Below are 22,503 nucleotides of genomic sequence, written 5' to 3'. Positions count from 1 at the left end.
TCTGTCTGAACTGAGTTCAACCAACTGAGTTCCCAAATGAGCAGAAATTTAATTTTCAATTTGATGTTGTACACAGTATCAACCACAGAAATTCACAGAAAGCAAAATGCCAGGAACCTGAAAAAGTACAAAAAGAAAATGATTCTGAGAGTGTTTATGGAAGAGAGGGCAAGAACGCCAAAAGATTGAGAACGACGAGGAAGCAGACTATAGCAGAGGGAACTGGAAGCAACCTCCAGCATTGGGAAGGACAAGGGCAGGAGATTTGTGAAACCACCACCACCTTCGAGTTCTCTTCCAAGTCACTCACCATTATGACTTGGAAACATATCACTGGGTTCCTTCATTGTCACAGCATGTAAATCCTGGAACACTCTCCATTAGAGAACTGTAGGATTCCCCACTTGCCTCATTTCCTCTTCCCTTGCCAATGGATTGCAGTTGTTCAAGAAGGCAAATTACCACCTTCTCAAAGGCAATAAATCCTGGCCTAGTCAGTGATGCCAAGACCCTGTGAATCAATTTAAAAAGGGAGACTGAGAAAGAAATTATGAGGAGCATAGATAGGGTACTCAGGAAGAAACTTTTCCCACTGATGAAGGGATTAATGATTGGGGAGCATAGACTGAAGGTAAGAGGCAGAAAGTTTAAAGGAGATATGAGGAAAACATTCTCACTCAGAGGCTGGTGCAAATATAGAATTCACTGCCTGTAAAGGTGGGAAGGGCAAAAACTCTCAAAACATTTAACATGTGCACTTGCAATGCAAAGGCACACAAAGCTATGGGCCAAGTGCTGGAAAATGGGAATAGAATAGTTAGGTGGTTGCCTGTGACTGGCATAGACAAAATGCCTGTTTTCTCTGCAGTAGATCTCTGTGATTCTATGTAAAATAGGTCATGATAGAACATAGAACATTACAGCGCAGTACAGGCCCTTCAGCCCTTGATGTTGCGCTGACCTGTGGAAGCCATCTGAAGCCCATCTAACCTACACTATTCCATTCGCGTCCATATGCCTATCCAATGACCATTTAAATGCCCATAACGTTGGCGGGTCTACTACTGTTGCAAGCAGTGCATTCCATATCCCTACTACTCTGAGTAAAGAAACTACCTCTGACTTCTGTCTTATATCTATCACCTCTCAATTTCATGCTATATGCACTCGTGTTAGCCATCACCATCTGAGGAAAAAGGCTCCCAGTGTCCAACCTATCTCACCTTCTGATGACCTTTTATGTCTCAATTAAGTCACTTCTCAACCTTCTTCTCTCTAACAAAAACAACCTTAAGTCCCTCAGCCTTTCCTCATAAGACCTTCCCTCCATACCAGGCAACATCCTAGTAAATCTGCTCTGGACCCTTTCCAAAGATTCGACATCCTTCCTATAATAGTGACCAGAACTGCATGGAATACTCCAAATGTGGCCACACCAGAGTTACTCCAAATGTGGCCACACCAGAGTTTTGTACAGCTGCAGCATGATCTCATGGTTCTGAAACTCAATCCCTCTACCAATAAAAGCTAGTACATCTTTTGCCTGCTTAACAACTCTGGATGGCAACTTTCAAGGATCTATGTACCTGGACACCGAGATCTCTCTGCTCATCAACACTACCAAGAATCTTACCATTAGCCCAGTATTCTGCATTCCTGTTGCTCCTTCAAAAGTGAATCACCTCACACTTTTCCACATTAAACTCCATTTGCCATATATCAGCCCAGCTCTGCAGCTTATCTATGTCTCTCTGTAACCTATAGCATCCTTTGTCATTGTCCACAACTCTACACACCGCAAATTTTTGTGGATTCAGTTTGGGTGGAAATAAAGAATAGCAAGGAAAAGAATCGCGGGTGGGAGTTGTCTATCAGCCCCCAAAAGAGATACTTCTATACAAAACAAATTAAAAATAGTCAAATAATAGAGGCCTGTAATAAGTGCACTAGAATTGTCATGGGTAATTTTAATTGGTAATAGTAAATGGACAAATCGGATGGGCAAGGGTGTCATGGAAGATATTTCTACAGTGCATCATGGAGACTATTTTAGAACAGTATGTTGCAAAATCTGTCTGTGTTATTTTCGATCTCGCATTTGTAACAAGACAGGGTTAATAAGAGATCTTAGTTAAGGATCTGGGGGGGTGGCGATCACAACAGAGAATTTCAAATTCAGTCTGAGGAAGAACAACTTGGGTCTCATACCAGTGTACTCACTTTAAATAAAGGCGAGTAAGAGGTATGAAGAAACAGTTGTCGAAAGAAGACTACAAAAATAGATAAAGGGAAAAATCAGTGGATGAGCAGTGGCAACCATTCAAGTAGATATTTCAGAATGCTGTGTAATAATTTTTTCTGGTCGAGAAGGACTCAATGAGATGGACGAACAATTTGTGGTTAACAAAAAAGGTCAAGAACAGCATCCAATTAAAGGCATACAAAGTGAAGAAAACTAGTGGGCCAAAAAATGGCAAATGGAGTTTAATATAGATAAGTGTGAGGTCTTGTGTTTTGGAAAGTGAAACTAAGATAGGAGTTTTATGGTGAATGGTAGGGCCTTAAGGAGTGTAGTGGAACAGAGGGACCTTGGAATTCAGGTGCACAATTCTCTGAAAGTGGAGTCACAGGTAGACAGGGCAGTAAAGATGAATTTTGACACACTGGCCTTCATCAGTCAGGGATTGAGTACAGAAGCTGGGAAGTTATGTTGCAGTTATACAAGACATTGGTGAGGCCACACTTGGAGTATTGTGTTCAGTTTTGGTCACCTTGCAAGAGGAAGAATGCTATTAAACTGGAATCAGTGCAGAAGAAATTTACAAGGATATTGCCAGGACTCAACGGTCTGAGTTATAGGGAGAGATTGGACAGACTAGGACTTCTTTCTTTAGAACGTAAAAGACTGAAGGGGGAATCTTATAGAAATATAAAAGATCAGGAGAAGCATGAATAAGGGGAATGCACTTATTCTTTTTCCCAGGGTTGGGGAACTGAGGACTAGAGGGCATCAGTTTGAGGTTAGAGGGGAAAGAATAAAAGGGAACCTGAGGGGCAACATTTTTACGCAGAGGGTGGTTGAGGGGGGGGGTACATTAAAAACATTTAAAAGGCATTTGGACAAATACATGGATAGGAAAGGAGAAGAAGGATATGAGCCAAGTGCAGGGAAATGGTGTTACCGTGGATGGACATTGTGGACAGCATGGACCAGTTTGGGCCAAAGGGCCTGTCTCTATGCTGTGGGACTCTGACTTCAATGATCTATGGTTAAGAATTCTGTAGGATCCAACAGATGATGAAAAACTCACAAAAAAGGAGAAAGTTGATTGTGTAAGTAAATTGACGAGAAATTTAAAAACAAGAGCTTCTATCAATGTAGAAAAAGGAATTGCCAAAGCATCTGGAGGATGCAACTGGGGAAATGATGAAATTGTTGTGAATGGGAGGAAAGTCTTATCATAGCCTCTATCATGAGCGACAAAGCATTTGACAACCCATTGGGACTAAGGCAAACACATTCCCAGGACTGGATGGTCTGTCTCCAAGGGATTTAAAGGCAGTGGCTGCAGAGATATTGGAGACAGATGTTAGTAAAATGTTTCCACAAGTGGGGGAATCACAAACAAGGGGAGGTAGCTATAGAATGTGAAGCTGAAGAAAGAAGAATTTCTTCTCCCAGAAGGCAGTGAATGCCTGGAATTCTCCATTCCAGTCAGTTTGGAGACGAGACCATTGAAAGCATTTAAAGAGAAGGGAGTTACATTTTTGAAGGATCAGGAAGTTGGCAGCTATGCTAAGCTAGGAGAAAGTGAGCACTGCAGATGCTGGAGATCAGAACTGAGTGTGTCATGCTGGAAAAGCACAGCAGGTCAGGTAGTATCCAAGGGGCAGGAGAATCAACATTTCGGGCAATAGCCCTTCATCAGGAATGAGGGCTAAAGGGCTTACGTCCGAAACATCGATTCTTCTGCTCTCTGGATGCTGCCTGACCTGCTGTGCTTTTCCGGCACCACATTCTTGAACTATGCTAAGCTGGCACAAAAGAGGGATTGAGGCGTGAGTCACATCATGACCTTGCTGAATGGTGCAGCAGGCTTGAGGGGCTGGATGTCCTACTCCTGCTCCTATTTCTTGGGTTGTATACAATATCAAGGCCTAAAAATGAAAGAACTGGAATTAAATATTCTTCCCAACTCTGCTTCATAGTAAAGCTGCCAATGGACTTAAGAACCTTCAACTTGAAGTCCTAGAACTGCACAGCAAGAGTGAACTGAAGGCCCAATATAATAACATTTCTGTCCTGTATTTCTACAGACCCCTTGTCGGTGCCCCCGAATGAACACCTTCCCATTCATTTCCATATGATCGTAGCAATATATCCTTCTATATACTACTCCCTTATGTGTTTATCTACATTAAGTTGCTGTGCGTGCAAGGTATCCCATGACACAGCAAAGAGATCGCCAATCTTTGCAAGAGAGAGGATATAGAATCTATTATGGTATGTGCCTTTAAGAAGGATGTGTGTGTTTTGGTTTTTCTTAGAGGGATGTTGTAAACCTGATGCTGAGGTGTCTGCTCCTTGGAAAGTATAGTAAGGAGCTTTGGGATGAGAAAAAAGCAGCATGAGTGGGTGAAGTCACACTCACACAGACCCAGGGTTTTAGTTTTGCTTTCAGTTGTTGAAGTTGGGATTTTGAAGTTAAAGCAGCTAGGTACAGCTCAGTGCTGTATACGGTGGCTCAGCGCAGAGGCGACATGGTGGCTCAGTGGATAGCACTGCTGCCTCACAACGCCAGGGGCCCGGATTCGATTCCAGCCTCGAGCAACTGTCTGTGTGGAGTTTTCACATTCTTCCTGCGTCTGCGTGGGTTTCCTCTGGGTACTCCAGTTTCCTCCCACAGTCCAAAGATGTGCAGGTTAGGTAAACTGGCCATGCTAAATTGTATGTGTAAGTTAAGTGCATTAGTCAGGGAACAGGCAAAATAATAGTGCAGGGAATGAGTCTGGGTGGGATACTCTTTGAAGGGTTGATATGGACTTGTTGGGCCAAATGGCCCGCTTCCACACTGTAGGGATTCTATGACTCCATGATTCTCTGCTGCTGCAAAATGTTTGAGTTCTCTCTCTGCTGTTAGATTCATTCTGTCGATGTTCCTTCTCCTTGTCTGGAGTAGATAGCACGTAAGGGAAATCTGTTTTGCTGAATTTTGCCTTTGTGTGTTATGGGATGCTGCTATATTGGAACAGTTGATGAGTAGTGGTTAAGTACAGGGTGACCCCTGTATCCGCTTAATAGTTTTCAAAATCCCAACTTCAACAACTGAAAGCAAAACTAAAACCCTGGGTCTGTGTGAGTGTGACTTCACCCACTCATGCTGCTTTTTTCTCATCCCAAAGCTCCTTACTATACTTTCCAAGGAGCAGACACCTCAGCATCAGGTTCACAACATTCCTCTAAGAAAAAAAGACATTGAGCACTAGCCAGTTGGATACAGAATTGACTAGAAGATAAGAGTCAAAGGGTGGTGGTGGAAGGTTGCTTTTCGGACTGGTGTGCCACAAGATTGGTGCCGGATCCACTGATTCTTTTTGTCATTTATAAAAATGACTTGGATATGAAGATAGGAGATATAGTTAGTAAGTTTGCAGACGACACTAAAATTGGAAACATGTTTCCACTGATAGGTGAGTCCCGAACCAAAGGACACAGCTTAAAAATAAGGAGTAGGCCATTTAGGACAGAGATGAGGAGAAACTTCTTCACCCAGAGAGTGGTGGCTGTGTGGAATGCTCTTCCCCAGAGGGCAGTGGAGGCCCAGTCTCTGGATTCATTTAAGAAAGAGTTGGATAGAGCTCTCAAGGATAGTGGAATCAAGGGTTATGGAGATAAGGCAGGAACTGGATACTGATTGAGGATGATCAGCCATGATCATAATGAATGGTGGTGCAGGCTCAAAGGGCAGAATGTCCTACTCCTGCACCTATTGTCTATTGGTGGTGTAATCGAAAGCCAAGAAGATTACCTCGGAGTACAACAAGATCTTGATCACATGGGTCGATGGGCCAAGGACTGGCAAATGGAGTTGAATTTAGATAAATGTAAAGTGCTGCATTTTGGAAAGGCAAATCAGGACAAGACTTAATACATTTAATGGTAAGGTACTGGGCAGTGCTGCCAAACAAAGAGACCTTGCAGTACAGGTTTATTGGTCCTTGAAAGGAGAATCGCAGGTTGACAGAGTAGTGAAGAAGGCGTTTGGTATGACCTGCATTGGTTGGCCAGTGCATTGAGTATAGGAGTTGGGAGGTCATGCTGCAATGTACAGGGCATTGGTTAGGCCACTTTTGGAATATTGTGTGCAATTCTGCTCTCCCTCCTATCAAAAAGATGTTGTGAAACTTGAATGGGTTCAGAAAAGATTTACAAGGATGTTGCCAGGGAGAGACTGAATAGGGTGGAGCTATTCGTCCTGGAGTGTCACGGGCTGAGGGGTGACCTTACAGAAGTTTATAAAATCATGAGGGGCATGGATAAGGTGAATAGCCAAGGTTATTTCCAGAGTAGCAGAATCCAAAACTTGAGGGTACGGGTTTAGGGTGAGAGGGGAAAGATTTAAAAGGGACCTAAGGGGCAATGTTTTCACGCAGAAGGTGGTGGGTATATGGAATGAGCTGCCAGACGAACTGGTGGAGGCTGGTACAATTACAGCATTTAAAAGGTATCTGGATGGGTATATGAATAGGAAGGGTTTACAGGGATATGGGCCAAGTGTTAGCAAATGGGACTAGATTTAGTGAGGATGTTTAGTTAGTACAGATTTTAGTTGGCATGGACGAGTTGGGTCAAAGAGTTTGTTTCCATGCTGTACAGCTCAATGATCTTCTATCTCAACACCCTATTCCTGCTTTTTCTCCATATCCATTTACGTCTAAATGTTTATCGTTTTCTTGAATATACTCAGTGAATTAGCCTCCACAGCCTTCTTTGATAGTTAATTGCACAAGTGACCACCCCGAAATGAAGAAATGTTTCCTCATCTCAGTTTTCAATGGCCTATCTTACATACTGATACTATGACCACTGGCCTAGGATTCCTGACCATTGGAAACATGCTCTCTATATTTAGTCAGTCTAGTCCTGTTAGAATTTTATAAGTTTCAATTCGATCTCCTCTCATTTTTCTTAACTCTACACGAGTTTACAAGTCAAAACTAGTCTCTCCTCACACAACAGTCCCGCCACCCCTAGAAACAGCCGAGTAAATCTTTGCTGGACTCCTTCTATCGCAAGTATATCCTCTCTTAAGTAGGGAGAACAAAAGTGCACACAGTAGTTCAGCTGTAGTCTCACCAAGACACTACACTGCAGGAAGGTACCCTGACTTCTGCTCTCAAATCCTCTTGCAATGAAGGCCAACAATTTGTTGCATTTGCCTGTCTGCTTTCATTGACTAGTGAACAAGGACACCCAGATCCCTTTGTTTATCCATAATACCCAACATGTCACCATTTAAATAATACACTACTTTTCTGTTTTTCACGCCAAGAATATAACTTCACATTTCATCGTAGAATCCTGGCAATGTGGAAGCAGGCCATTCGACCCATCGAGTCCACAATGACCCCTCCGAAGAGCAGCCCACCCAGACCCAGACCCGACCCACCCCATCCTTGCGTTTCCCATGGCTAATTCACATAGCCTGTACATCGCTTGACACTATGGACAATGTAGCGTGGCCAATCCACCTAACCTGCACATCTCTAGACTGCAGAGGAAACCATAGTACTGGAGGAAACCAACGTAGACATAGGAAGAATGTGTAAACTCCACACAAGTGGTCACCTGAGTATGGAATCAAGCCTGGGTCCCTGGTGTTGAGAGACAGCAGCGGTAACCACTGAACCATCGTGCCACCACATTTATCCACAATATACTTCATCTGCCATGTGGTTGCCTAAACACTCGACTTGTTCAGATCGCTCCAAAGTTTCCTTACACCTTCCTCAGAATATTACCCTCACGATCCTTCTTTCTACAAAAACACATCACCACACACTTCTCTGCATTGAACATCAGCACCATGATTCCTCAGACATTGAGCAGTCCATGTTCAAATGCAGCAAGACGTAGACAGGACACAAGCTTGGGAGGAAAAGTGGAAATTAACATTATTACCACACAAATGCCAGGCAATGATGATCTCCAAGAAGAGACAATCCCTTGACATTCAACGGTATTGCCATCAATGAATCCCTGGCTATCAACGTCCTGGGGGTTACCACTGACCAGAAACTCAACTGGACTTGTCATTTTGCCCTCAGTGTTATTTTCTTCCCTTTTTAGTCATCATTTGTATGCTTTTAAAACTTTCCCAATCCAGTAGATCAACTAATCTTGAACACGTTGTTTTGTTTTCTTTCAATTTGATGTTATCTTTACTTCCTTAATCAACCATAGTTGTTTCATCCTCGTCTTAGAATTTTTCCTCCTCACTAGGATAAATCTCTCCTGAAGGTCATGAACAATTTTCTTAAACATTTGTCATTGTTCCTAAAGAGTCTTTTCGCTAAAGTCCTCTCCTACCCCACCACAGCCAACCTTGCCTTCATCCCCATATAATTACTCTAATTTAGTTTCAGCGCAGTCGTTTCCAAACCAAGAATGTCACTCCCAAACTGATGCTAAATTCCAACATGTTACGGTCACTGTTCATTCGGGGACGAAGGGCATAGGTACGGTGAATAACCAGGATCTTTTCCCAAGAGTCGGAGAGTCCAAATCTGCAGGGTATAGGTTTAAGGTGAGAGGACAAAGATTTAAAGGCACCTGAAGGGCAACTTTTTTTTACAGAGGGTGGTGCATGTATGGAATAAGCTGCAGAGGAAGTGGTAGATGCAGGAAAAATTACTACATTTAAAAGACATTTGGACAGACACATGAATAGCAAAGTCTTAGAAGAATCAGGGCCAAATACAGGCAAATAGGACTAGGTGACTTTGGGATACCTGTTGGCATGGATGAGTTGGACAACTCCATGCTGTATGAATCTATGATTCTCTGGCACAACCTGAAGACCTTACTTTTACTTTAAAGAACAGAAACATTCAGTAGTCCCATTCACTAAAAAGCTGTCTTCCCTGGACTAAAGTCACATTTGGTTTGTGACATTAAGAAACTATTCATTCTGTTCACTGGATCACTTAACTGTTCTCAGAATGTATTCTATACTTGGTTATTAATGGTCTGAAAGACAATCTGTTGAAAGCCTGACTATCAGATATCCAATGTCTTAAGATTCTATTGTTCAATTCAACAATGGGCTTGAAACAGAAGCCCCAAGTCTTTAGACATCACATTTTCACTCATCATCCAACATATTCAGGATTCTTGTTGTTGTACACAAACAAAAAAGTCATTTCCTTTGCAGAGCTCACATTGATGCTTTGTTCAAGATGCCTTGTGGTACCATTTCAACTTTGAAAAGGCTCTCCTAGAATATGTCACCAGTTGAAGGGCTGCCCTGGAATGTGCCAACATTGGAACAGGTTCCCTTACTGCGTCAATAATAGAAGTCAGTCCTTATTGGTGTCTCAGTTTTTGAACAGGGATCTTCCCTACACCAGGGTGTTATTTTACAAAGATAAGATCTCAAAGAACAGTATTAAACTATTAGAATGCAAAATATATCAAACTTTCACATGCTTTCACAGTTATGCCCACTACAATTCAAACTGAACAGATCAATTGTCATGAACAGATAATACAGCCAAAATTACATTCCTGCTCACTAAAGTACTGAGATAAATTTTGGAGCTACAATTCTACTAACATAAACCCGTAAGAAGTTATAAAAAAGAGTTGCAGATTTACAAAATGGAATTGAATTTTACAATATGCTTTAAATACTGTGAGAGCTGAAAAAGCAACGTGAACACTTCAGTTCAAATTACACAACGTCATGACAAGAAGCTTCAGCTTCCGGTCCCATCATCTCTAGTAGCAGCATGTTGACACAAAAATTTAATTAGGCACAAAGACCTTGTGCTCAAGCACAACACATCATACCGGAGACATTGATTGAAGTGCCTGCATCAATAACTCCGCTGTTAGGCCTCACACAATATCTCCGCGGGGCTGTAGTCTTCACTTTAAAGCATATGTTTTTATCTGAGGGATTACTTAGTTTCAGGTTTGTAGTGACAACATCTGTGAAAGGACCTGTAACCAAAAGCAGAAAAATAGTTTAAAAAATTTATTTCTGGCAGCAGTCAATACATTTTCTTTTCCAGAAGATGATCTTTGGCATTGCTCAAACGTTATCTGGGCTCCAATTATGCATACCTCTAATCTGTCTCTCTTTTAATCAGAATGATAACTCTTGTTTTAAGGATTGTTTTGCAACACTAATACCTACAAACTAAAGGAAGGGGCAGGTGGGTCACAAAGGGCTCAAGAAAAGAATCAGCCAGGATGCATATCTTAAAGCCCTCCCTGCCTTCCCACTGCACAGCCAAACCCAGTCTCTCATTCAAATTAGGTCAGTTAACAGAGGACACAGTGAGGACAAGCATATAACTATAAACAATCTTCTGGCTTGGACCAAACGGCCAGTGCTTGTTCACCTGCTCTATATCAATATCCATTTCTCACAATTGAAACTGGACAACTGTTACTAACAGAGGCTCATCATGATGTTGTCTTTCCTTGATGAATTATTAAAACTCCTACTTTTCTGACTGATGCATAGTTTTGCCAAATGTATACCTTACTGAAGTAAATTAAGTTTGCAATGTGAAGTATCAGAAAGAATATCTGGTTGCTAAGGGCGACACGGTGGCTTAGTGGTGAGCACTGCTGCCTCACAGCCCCACATGGGTTCGATTCCAGCCTCAGGTCACTGTCTATGTGGAGTTTGCACATTTGCCCCGTGTCTGTGTGGGTTTCCTCCGGGTGCTCCGGTTTCCTCCCATAATCCAAAGGTGTTCAGGTTGGGTGAACTGGCCATGCTAAATTGCCTACAGTGTTCAGGGTTGTGTAGATTAGGTGCACTAATCAGGGTAAATGTAGACCAGTAAGGTAGGTGAATGGGTCTGGGTAGGTTACCTTTTGAAGGGTCAGTGTGGACTTATTGGGCCAATGGCCTGTTTCCACACTGGGAATTTTATGAAAATGCTTCAGGAAATCTCAGTAGGCTACATAGAATACCTAAGTTTAAAAGTACACAAAATACCCCCAATAAAACAAGGCAGCTGAAGATACTGGAAGGATGAGCAAATGAACACAAGGTCAAGTCAGCAATGCACATCATGTACGATTCCCAAACACAAAGTAAACTCATATTATTCATCGCTGTAGCAATACAGGAGAAGATGTACAAAGACATTTATTGTACCACATGTCTTTGAGAGGGGGCTCAGCCATGGCAAGTGACAAAACCCAAATGATTCCCTTGCAGGAAACCACAAAGTAGCACAGCAAAGAATGAAAACCAAGCTACCTATGTCCCATTTTAGATGCAAATAAACAATTGGGCAGTTTGGACGGTCGCTGAATGTCTTGATTTTACTGTGTTGCAAATCCACTAATAGTGAGGCTGATTTGGTTTGGCTTGCTACTCCTGTTTCAGAGCATGGAAACAGACCCTTCAGTCCAACTTATTCATGTGGACCAGATATTCTAATCTGACCCAGTCCCATTTACCAGCACTTGACTCATATCCCTCTAAATCCTTCCTAATCACATACCCGCCCAGATGCCTTTTTAATGCTATACTTGTATCCGCCCCCACCACCACTGCCAGCGTGTGCCATACATGCACCATCCTCAGCATGAAAACGTTGCCCCTCAGGTACTTTTAAAATCTTTCACCTCTCACCTTAAACCCATGCCCTTTATTTTTAGATTCCCTCACCCTGGGAAAAAGACCTTGGTTATTCAACCTTTCCCTATAGCTCAAACCCACCAATTCCAGCAACTTCTTTCTAAATCTTTTCTGTACCCTCCCAAGTTTAACAACATCCTTCCTACTGAAGGCTGACCAGAATTGTATGTAGTATTCTAAAACTGTCTTCCCCAATGTCCTGTACAGCTGCAACATGATGTCTCAACTCCTATATTCAATATTAGACAATATATAGACAATATATAGACAATATAGACAATAGGTGCAGGAGTAGGCCATTCAGCCCTTCGAGCCTGCACTGCCATTCAATATGATCATGGCTGATCATCCTTAATCAGTATCCCGTTCCTGCCTTATCTCCATAACCCTTGATTCCACTATCTTTCAGAGCTCTATCCAACTCTTTCTTAAATGAATCCAGAGACTAGGCCTCCACTGCCCTCTAGGGCAGAGCATTCCACACAGCCACCACTCTCTGGGTGAAGAGGTTTCTCCTCATCTCTGTCCTAAATGGTCTACCCCGTATTTTTAAGCTGTGTCCTCTGGTTCGGCACTCACCCATCAGCGGAAACATGTTTCCTGCTGCCAGAGTGTCCAATCCTTTCATACGACCAATGAAGGCAAGCAATGGTTTCTTCACCATCCTGTCTACCTGAATCTACTTTTTCAAGGAACTATGAACCTGTACCCCAAGGTCTCTTTTGTGGTTTCCTGCGACAATACTCCCCAAGGCTCTACCACTAAGTTTGTAAATTTTGCCCTGCTTGCCTCACCAAAATTCAACACCTCACATTTATCTAAATTAAACTCCATCTGCCACTCCTCAGCCCAGGGGCCCATCTGATGGAAGGCACATTGTACTCTAAGATAATACTGTTCACTGTCCACTACACCACCAATTTTGGTTTCATCCGTAACTAACCATGCCTCCTATATTCACATCCAAATAATTTACATAAATGTTGAAAAGCACTGATCCTTGTGTCACACTGCTGGTCACAGGTCTCCAGTCCGAAAAGCAACTCTCCTACCATCCTGTCTCCTATCTTTAAGCTAATATTGTATCCAATTGGCTCGCTCCCCCGGATCCCATGTGATCTAACCTTGCTAATCAGTCTACTATGCAGAACATTTTTGCTGCTGTCTTCAACAAGCTTCTTTCGCACCTCTTCAGAATCCAAATTAGTGAGACATGACTTCCCATGCACAAAGCCATGTTGACTATTCCTAGTCAGTCCTTGCCCTTCCAAATGCAAGTAAATCCTGTCCCTCAGATACCCCTACAAAAACTTACCCATCACCGATATCAGGCTCACTAGTCTACAGTTCCTTGGCTTTTCTTTACAGCATCTTTAAGATAATAGCACCAGATGAGGCATCCTCCAGTCTTACAGCACTTCACACATGGCTATCATAGAGATATACAGCACAGAATCAGATCGTTCAGTCCAACTTGTCTATGTCAACCTAAATAAATCTAGTCCTAAATAAAAACTTTGGCCCATATTCCTCTAAACCCTTCATACACCCACCCAGGTGCCTTTTAAATGTTGTAAGTGTAGCACCTTCGCCACTTCCTCTGGATGCTCATTCCATGCACTAACCACTTTCTGCATGAAAACGTTGCCCCTTAGGTCCTTTTTAAATCTTTCTCCTCTCACCTTAAACCTATGCCTCTAGTTTTGGACTCCCCCACTGCAGTGAAAAGACCTTGTTTATTTACCCTATAAATGCCCCTCATGATTTTTTAAACCTTTATAAGGTATGATGATGCTGCTCCTTTAACAAGGTTATGTTGTCCTTGGTTTTTTTTTCCTCAGAGGGGTCATAAATGCAGAGATTCCGGGAGGTCTTGGTTTTATGGGTTTTGGGGCCAATTTCATTATAGCTAACAGAGACTGCCTCAGGAACAAGGCTTTCAAGTTTAAAAAAACACTTGTACAATGAAGTTAAAAATCACACAACACCAGGTTATAGTCCAACAGGTTTAATTGGAAGCACACTAGCTTTCGGAGCAACGCTCCTTCATCAGGTGATAGTGTTGGACTGTAACCTGGTGTTGTGTGATTTTTAACTTTGTACACTCCAGTCCAACACCGGCATCTCCAAATCATTGTACAATGAAAGGAGAGTGACTAGTTCTCCAAGCACAGCTTTGCTCTGGTTTGATTTTTGCAGTCTCGCTGTTCAGAGCAGGCAATCAGAAGGTTTTGAGGCTGCTGGTCAAAGAAACAGCGACATGAAAGGAGGTGTTTCATGCTGAATTTCTCTCTCTCTCTCCTGAGACACCTTGGGTTTGATTTTTCCTTTTTTGCCAACGGGTGTTTATTGGGGATTGTTGCAAGTATTTGGAACAGCATCATTAAGTTGGGTTAATCTATCATGTTTTCGGATAAGTTGTTGCTCTATATTTGGTTATCTTTGCTTGTGTTTCATTTGGTCACCTTGCAAATAAATTCTGTTTTGTTTAAAATTAAATTGTTGGGCCAGCTGCATCACTCCTGGAATATCCACTGTACACCTGCTTAAAACAACCAGCAAAGTTAGGGTCTGGACTACTTTGCTGAAATGTTTTGAGGGCGTCTGGCCTGGTCCATAATAAAAGTCACCCCTCATCCTCCGACACACCAGGGAAAATAGCCCGAGCATACTGAACCTCTCTCTATAGTTCAAACCTTCCAACCTTGGCAATATCTTTGTAAATATTTTCTGAACCCTTTCAAGTTTCACAACATCCTTCCCATAGCAAGGAGACCTGAACTGAACACAGTAATCCAAACGTGGCCGAATCAATGTCCTGTACAGCCAGAATATGGCCTTTCAACTCCTCTACTCAATGCACTGACTAATAAAGGAAAACATACCAAATGCCTTCTTCACTATCCTATCTATCTGCGGCACCACTGTCAATGATACAAATATCTCAACAGAACTGCTGCTGACCATTCTTCCCTTCGAGAATATTCTGCACCCTGTCCAAGACATCCTTGATCCTGACACCAGGGAGGCAGCACACCAGAGTGATGTCTCGTTGATAGGTGCAGAAACATCTGTCAGTGCCCCAGACTAACTGTCTTCTACTATAATTGGTCCCCTTGGAACTCGACATAGCCCTCATTACAGTACAGCCAGTCACAGAAAGAAACCTGACTGCCAGTGCTACTCACCTGAGAAGCCATCATCGCCAACAGTATCCAAAATAGCAAACCTGTTCCAGAAGGAGATAGCCACAGGCTACTTCTTCTACCATTCCAAGCAGAGTCAAGATTAAAGTGGTACTGGAAAAGCACAGCAGGTCAGGCAGCATCCAAGGAGCAGGAAAATTGACGTTTCGGGCAAAAGCCCTTCATCAGGAATCCTGATCTCCAGCATCTGCAGTCCTCACTTTCGCCTACCATTCCTAGCAGTCAACCATCTATCTCAATTCCCTTTACAATAAAGCACAACATTCTATTAGCTTTCCTGATTACTTTCTGTACCTCCGACAAAGGGAGGGAAAGGCGTGAGGTCCTGGAAACTAGGCAGGAGGTTAAAAAGTAGGTCATCGATGGTAGTAATATCTGGATTACTCCTGGTACCACATGCTATTGACAGTAGTAATAGGAGGATAGAGCAGGTGAATGCGTGGCTGTGGAGCTGCTGCAGGGGATAATGATTCACATTTTTGGACCACTGAGATATCTTCAGGGGGAGAAACGAATTGTTCAAGAGAGACGGTTCCACCTGAAAAATCCATGCAGGGAGATTTGCTAGTGCTACTCTGGTGGCTTTAAACTAGTAAGGGGAGATGGCAGGAGCCAAAGTGATAGTGAGAAAAGAGAAAAAAACTGAGGCTAGTAGATAAGGGAAGCAAGTTAAATAATCAAAGCAGCCAAGAGTTTGGCAGAGTATGAGATATGACTGATAAATTAAACTGCGCTTACTTCAATGCAAGAGGCTTGACAATAAGGCAAATAAACTTAGCACATGGTTAGGAATATGGGACTGAGATTTCATAGCTATTACAGAAATGTAGCTCAGGAACAGACAGGACTGGCAGCTTAATGTTCTGGGGTAAAAAAGAAAAGAAGGTTGGGATGCGGCGTTTTTTGATTCAGGATGACATTATGGCACGGGCGGCACGGTGGTTAGCACTGCTGCCTCACAGCGCCAGAGACCCGGGTTCAATTCCCGCCTCAGGCGACTGACTGTGTGGAGTTTGCACGTTCTCCCCGTGTCTGCGTGGATTTCCTCCGGGTGCTCCGGTTTCCTCCCACAGTCCAAAGATGTGCAGGGTCAGGTGAATTGGCCATACTAAATTGCCCGTAGTGTTAGGTAAGGGGTAAATGTAGGGGTATGGGTGGGTTTCGCTTCGGCGGGTTGGTGTGGATTTGTTGGGCCGAAGGGCCTGTTTCCACACTGTAATCTAATCTAATCACGGCTATACTTACGAAGGATATTCCAGGGAGTACATAAGTGAAGTTATTTGGGTGGAACTGAAAAATAACAAAGGGAATAATCACCTTGTTGGGATTGTATTGAAGACCCCCCCCCCCAGCCCGCCAAAAATCCAAATGTCAGCAGGAAATTGAGAAGTAAATATGTAAGGAGATCTCAGGTATTGTAAGAAACATAGGGTTGCAATCGGAGAGGATTTTTAACTTTCTAAACACCGGCTGGGACTGTCATCGTGCTAAGGGCTTAAATGGGGAGGAATTTATTAAGTGTGCACAAGAAAACGTTCTTAATCAACATGTGGATATAGTTATTAGCGAAGGAGCAATACATGACTTTCTCTTGGGAAATAAGGCAGGGCAAGTGACTGAGGTAGCAGTGGGGGAAGCACTTGGGGCCAGTGATTCATAATTCTATTAGCTTTAAAATAGTGATGGAAAAGGATACTACAGATCAAAAAGTTGAAGTTCAAATTGGAGTACGGCCAATTTTGATGGTACTAGACAGGAACTTTCAAAAATTGGCTGGGGTAGCTATTTGTGGTTGGGAAGTGGGAGACCTTTAAAATGAGAGTTCACAGATAGCATGTTCTGCTTAGTATAAAGGGCTAGGCCGAATTACTACAGAAATTGAGGCTCTAGTCAAGAAAAAGGAGGTATTTGTCTGGTATCAACAGCTGGAATCCAGTGAATCCCTAGAAGGGCAGTAGGAGTATACTTAAGAGGGAAATCAGGAGGGCAATAAGGAAGCATGAAATAGCTATGGCATATAGAATTAAGCAGAATCCAAAGAGGTTCTATAAGTACATATGGGCAAAAGATAACAGGGCCCCTTAAAGACCAACATTGCCATCTATGCGTAGAACCACAGGAGATGGGTGAGATACTAAACAAATATTTTATCTCAGTATTTACTGCGGAGAAGGGCATGGAAGCTAGGGAATTTGGGAAAATAAATAATGATGGACAAAGAGAGTTCATATTACAGAAGAGGAAGTCTTAACATGCATAATGGCACCTGATCAAGTGTTTCCCAGAACTTTGTGGAAAGCTACAGAATAGATTACTGGGCCCCTTGCTGAGAATCATTGTAGACCATAAAATGTATCAGCTGTGTTGATGTTATTCTGGATAGTATAGGGTTTAGCTTAAGAATGTCTCAATTTTATAGTGTGAATCCAGTGCAGTGTCAAACTTTACTTTCTGAAACAGAGGAGTCCCATACATGTTCACTCACATAGCCGTCTTCTGGGCAGGACAATTTGAATCATAGTCAAACAGTCAATGAAGCCAATAGCAAGTGCATCAGATGTTAGAAATTGAGGACACTACAGAAAATACTGGAAATACACAAATCAGTGTAAAAGAGTCGACATACAGATGAGTTAACATATTCAATGTGTGAAAAAGTTAAACTTGTCTGTTATCTTCAGTTACTGACTTGCAGTGTGTTTCTGGAAATATGCTGCATTTGCTTTGGTATTAGAAAGGTCCAACTTATCCAGAGCTATCTATATCCAACAGTCAGACACAGGAACCATGCAGTTGTACAGATAGCAAAACAAGGGCTCCATTGCACTGCTTCCACCATAGCTGACGCAATCAATTACACCAATGTTTTTGGTTTGTTAACATACCACACTTTAGAGAGAATGCTGAGCCAAGACCTTTGGAGAACCTATAACTGTTGGATCTGAGCAAGTAGCTATAGTCCATGAAAGACCACATTTCACTATGACTGAAATGCAATTGGTTATAGCTTGAAGGACTTGAACAAGCATGGGCATGTAAGGACGTAAGGCCTCCCTGGATTACCAGAGCCGACATGAGGATGGAGGGCTGACTACATTCTATACATTCACCTCCCACCAAAGGAGTTAACTGAGTTTCTGATTGGATTCCAGACTTTAGAAAGCCAAGATGTACAAGAGTGGTATTTAACCCTTACAACAGGGGAAGCATGCAATTAGTCCTTTGAATTGTTTTTCTTTGCAAAATGATATTTCGAAGTCAGGTGGTTCGGTGCTACAATACAATGAGTACAGCACAAAGGTGGGCAGATCCTTCATAGTTGGCAAGAGAATTAGCTCATGCTCAACTTGTACATATATACACAGAGGCAAGAAAGTGTGCCAACATAAAACTGTCCCATGTGGAGGTGCATCCACATCCACCCCAAAACGGAAACATGCCCACATATATCCATCCCTCGCTCCTACAAACACACCCACAGGGAGGTGAACCCACACACACACCCCCGATCCAGAGATGCACCCATAAACACACAGGGAGGCATGCCCATGCACACAAGGAAGCACACAACACAGAGCGAAAGGAAAGGCAGTCACTCTTTGAGAAACAGCTCTAGACTGCTGTTGAAATGGCCAAATCTTTTCAAACATTAGCACTGAAAGTGGGTACCGTCATACAGCTAAGGCTTAATCTACACCAACTGCAGAATCAACATCTTCACAGAACCACTGTTTCCAAGTTCCGTCTACCAACCCCACAGTACCATACTGACTATCTTGAATTGTAACACAACTGAATCAGTCATAGACAGATCCCCATGGACTCTTGCCGTATTCACAGTGAATATCTTTATTACTGATCCCTAAATCTCTCCTGCTTGAAACATGGATATTTTCAAATCAATGTCATCAATGTCATCAGACATGTTACTGCACACCTCTAGAGCAGGTGGCACTTGAAACTGGGTCTCCTGGATCAGATGGAGTGACACTACGACCATAAAACAAAAGCTCCTTTAAGCTCAGTGTACATTTCTTCTGGCACAGCGGTAATGTCTCCCCCACCCCGTCGAAACAGGAGGCTAACATTCAAGGCAGAAGGGTATAGTAACAACTCTGAACAGGTTGATTAGAAACTATCTTTACTTGCCTCAAGAGAAAGAAATAAAGGTTCACTAGATTTGATTCCTGGGATTGTCATTAGAGAAGAGATTTAGGAGACCAAGACTAAATTTTCTAGCATTTAATAGAACAATAAGTTCTTGCACTGAACCATTTAAAATTCTTAAGCTTACTGCAGTAGCAAGAGGAAGATGCTTCTCCCTGATTCAGGGATCTTGAAGGTAGGATCAAAGTCTCAGGGTAAGGGGTCAGTCATTTAGGTTTGAAAGGAGTAAAAATTTCTCCCAACAGTTGCACATCTATTAATTCTATATCCCAGAGCCAAAGATGGACTCTCAAACTCTTAACATTCGCCTGTACCTGTGCTTTTGTTCTTGCCCCTGTTTACCTATTATTTACTATATATGCTACTTAACTATATGATCTGTCTAGACTGCTCGCAAGACAAAGCTTTTCACTGTGCCTTGGTACATGTGACAATAAATTCAACTCAATTCAATTCCCACAGAGTTCTAGGGCACACTTGATCAGGTCCTGGGGATTTATCCACTTTTATGCATTTCAAGACATCCAGCACTTCCTCCTCTGATATTTTTCAAGATATCAACCTCAATTTCCCTACATTCTCTACCTTCCATGTCCTTTTCCACAGTAAGCACTGACGCAAAATACTTGTTTAGCATCTCCCCCATCTCCTGCAGCTCCACACATAGGCTGCCTTGCTGATCTTTGAGGGGCCCTATTTTCTCCCTAGTTACCCTTTTGTCCTTAATGTATTTATAAAGTCTCTTTGGATTATCCTTAACTCTATTTGCCAAACCATCTCATGTCCCCTTTATGCCCTCCTGATTTCGTTCCAGTTTATTCCTACTGCCTTTATACTCTTAAGAATTCACTTGATCCTTACATGTGCTTCACTCTTTTTCTTATCCAAACCCTCAATTTCTTTAGTCATCCAACATTCCCTACACCTACCAGCCTTTCCTTTCACCCTAACAAGAATATACTGTCTCTGGACTCTCATCTCATTTCTGAAGGCTTCCCATTTTCCAGCCGTCTCTTTGCCTGCGAACATTGAGAAAGGACATGAAGGGAAAGCATAAAATTAAAGAACATTAAATGTTAGAAATAACACAAAAAATGTATTAAATAAGATAACTTTGCTAGGAAAAGCAGGAAGTCCAGCTCTGTACAAGAACAAATTTAGGCAGCTATGAAACTTAACAATTAGTCATTGAGAAGGAACAAAAGCCTTTAACAGATCACTCCAAGTACCTACAAGGAAAGACAATAGGGATTTGAATAAAGAGTTTACTGACCAAGCATGTGAGGTGGAAAACAATGAGAAATGGGTTTAAGACATAAATAAACAAAGTCAGTAATCAGGTTTAAACAAGGACATGAGGTAATGAGTATGTGACCAAACTTTAGAGGGTATCAACACTTAATATCATCACCTGACTCAGTACAAGGGCAGTTTCCTTATCGCTATTCTAGTAATGTGATCAAAAGACTAACAAGCACAGCAGGAATGTGGGGAGGATATCATGTTCATCAGCAGGAATTTGATTGACATAGAGTAATAAAGATGTACACCATGGAAATAGACCCTTCGGTCCAACCTGTCCATGCCGACCAGATATCCCAACCCATTCTAGTCCCACCTGCCATCATCAGGCCCATAACCCTCCAAACCCTTCCTATTCATATACCCATCCAAATGCCTCTTAAATGTTGCAATTGTACCAGCCTCCACCACTTCCTCTGGCAGCTCATTCCATACACGTACCACTCTGTGTGAGAAAAAGTTGCCCCGTAGGTCTCTTTTATATCTTTCCCCTCTCACCCTAAACCTATGCCCTCTAGTTCTGGACTCCCCAACCCAAGGGAAAAGACTTTGCCTATTTACCCTATCCATGCCCCTCATAATTTTGTAAACCTCTATAAGGTCACCCCTCACCCTCCAACGCTGCAGGGAAAATAGCCCCAGCCTGTTCAGCCTCTCCCTGTAGCTCAAATCCTCCAACCCTGGCAACATCCTTGTAAATCTTTTCTGAACCCTTTCAAGTTTCACAACATCTTTCCGATAGGAAGGAGACCAGAATTGCACGCAATATTCCAACAGTGGCCTAACCAATGGCCTGTACAGCCGCAACATGACCTCCCAACTCAGTACATGTTTAGTGGGCAAAAATTGTATAAATTCTGAAGATTGTGAGTGCCACTTTTGGAGTAGTCTGAGAGAGCACGAGGTTGCTAAGTGCTGGTACCGCTGCTCTGCTGAGGTTTTACAACCTCTACTTAGGCTAGGGCTTGGTGTCTTGTTACTCTGTAACTGTGATACTACTAAATGTTTCAATAAATGTGCTAAACCTTTAACGGACTGCTTGTAAGAATTTTACTCCAGGCAACTGTACGACCTAAGGGAAAGTTGAGTAGACTCCATTTGGGAGACCTCCCTTACCCACTGTAGCTCTCGGGGAGGCTTCGACAGCATGGGTGAGTTGGACCAAAGGTTCTGTTTTCATGCTGTTTGCTTTATCTTTAGTTTCTTTTTATTATCATAATTTGGATTGTAAGGGGGATCTGTCATTAGTGGGGGTGGAAATATCCACTCGCCTTCAGAGTCATCAAGATATTCCTCTTGCTCAAGAGCGGTCTTAGTCTTAGTTTTGTTATTGCTGAAAAACGTGTTGCTGGAAAAGTGCAGCAGGTCAGGCAGCATCCAAGGAGCAGGAGAATCGACGTTTCGGCCATAAGCCCTTCTTCAGGAATGAGGAAGCCTGCTTGGCACACATTCCTCATTCCTGAAGAAGAGCTTATACCTGAAACGTCGATTCTCCTGCTCCTTGGATGCTGCCTGACCTGCTGCACTTTTCCAGCAACACATTTTTCAGCTCTGATCTCCAGCATCTGCAGTCCTCACTTTCTCTTAGTTTTGTTATTACTGTACTCGGAGTCAGCAGGCACTGCTGCAGACTTTTGATCTGTTTTCCGTTGGGGCCCCATAATCTTTAACCATCTGTTTATAACTTAGCCTTCTGTTTCTGTTCCCTTACTTTTTCCAACTTCTCATCATACCTCAGACATGCTAGTTTCAATTTAGTCCAGTCTAATTCATTTCCCTCCTTATCACGGGGACTAATGCCTCGAGTGATAGTGTTTTGTTTCCAAATGGACTGCATTGACCTTTCCCATCTATTCTTTCGTCCAACTTACTGCTGGCCTTCATTTTAGACTTACTCCCTTTCTTCCAAACACTTTGTTCTACTGTTACGATTTTTTCCT

At 42.5% G+C, this 22,503-nt stretch overlaps 1 protein-coding gene across 2 annotated transcripts in view; it reads right to left on the bottom strand.

The window, feature by feature from the left end:
- Window positions 1-22,503, bottom strand: part of LOC122559936 (vesicle-associated membrane protein-associated protein B/C) — a 118,869-nt gene that overhangs the window by 64,181 nt on the left and 32,185 nt on the right. For both annotated transcript variants that reach the window (XM_087995015.1, XM_087995016.1), the window contains exon 2: window positions 10,073-10,225. In XM_087995015.1, coding sequence (XP_087851141.1) covers window positions 10,073-10,225 — 153 coding nt within the window. The remainder of the gene's footprint in view (window positions 1-10,072; window positions 10,226-22,503) is intronic.

Source organism: Chiloscyllium plagiosum, unplaced genomic scaffold, assembly GCF_037043375.1.
Source record: "Chiloscyllium plagiosum isolate Xiang-an unplaced genomic scaffold, Cpla_swu_hap1 HiC_scaffold_15, whole genome shotgun sequence".
NCBI classification, from domain to species: Eukaryota; Metazoa; Chordata; class Chondrichthyes; order Orectolobiformes; family Hemiscylliidae; genus Chiloscyllium; species Chiloscyllium plagiosum.
This window is presented reverse-complemented; position numbering and strand designations above follow the sequence as displayed.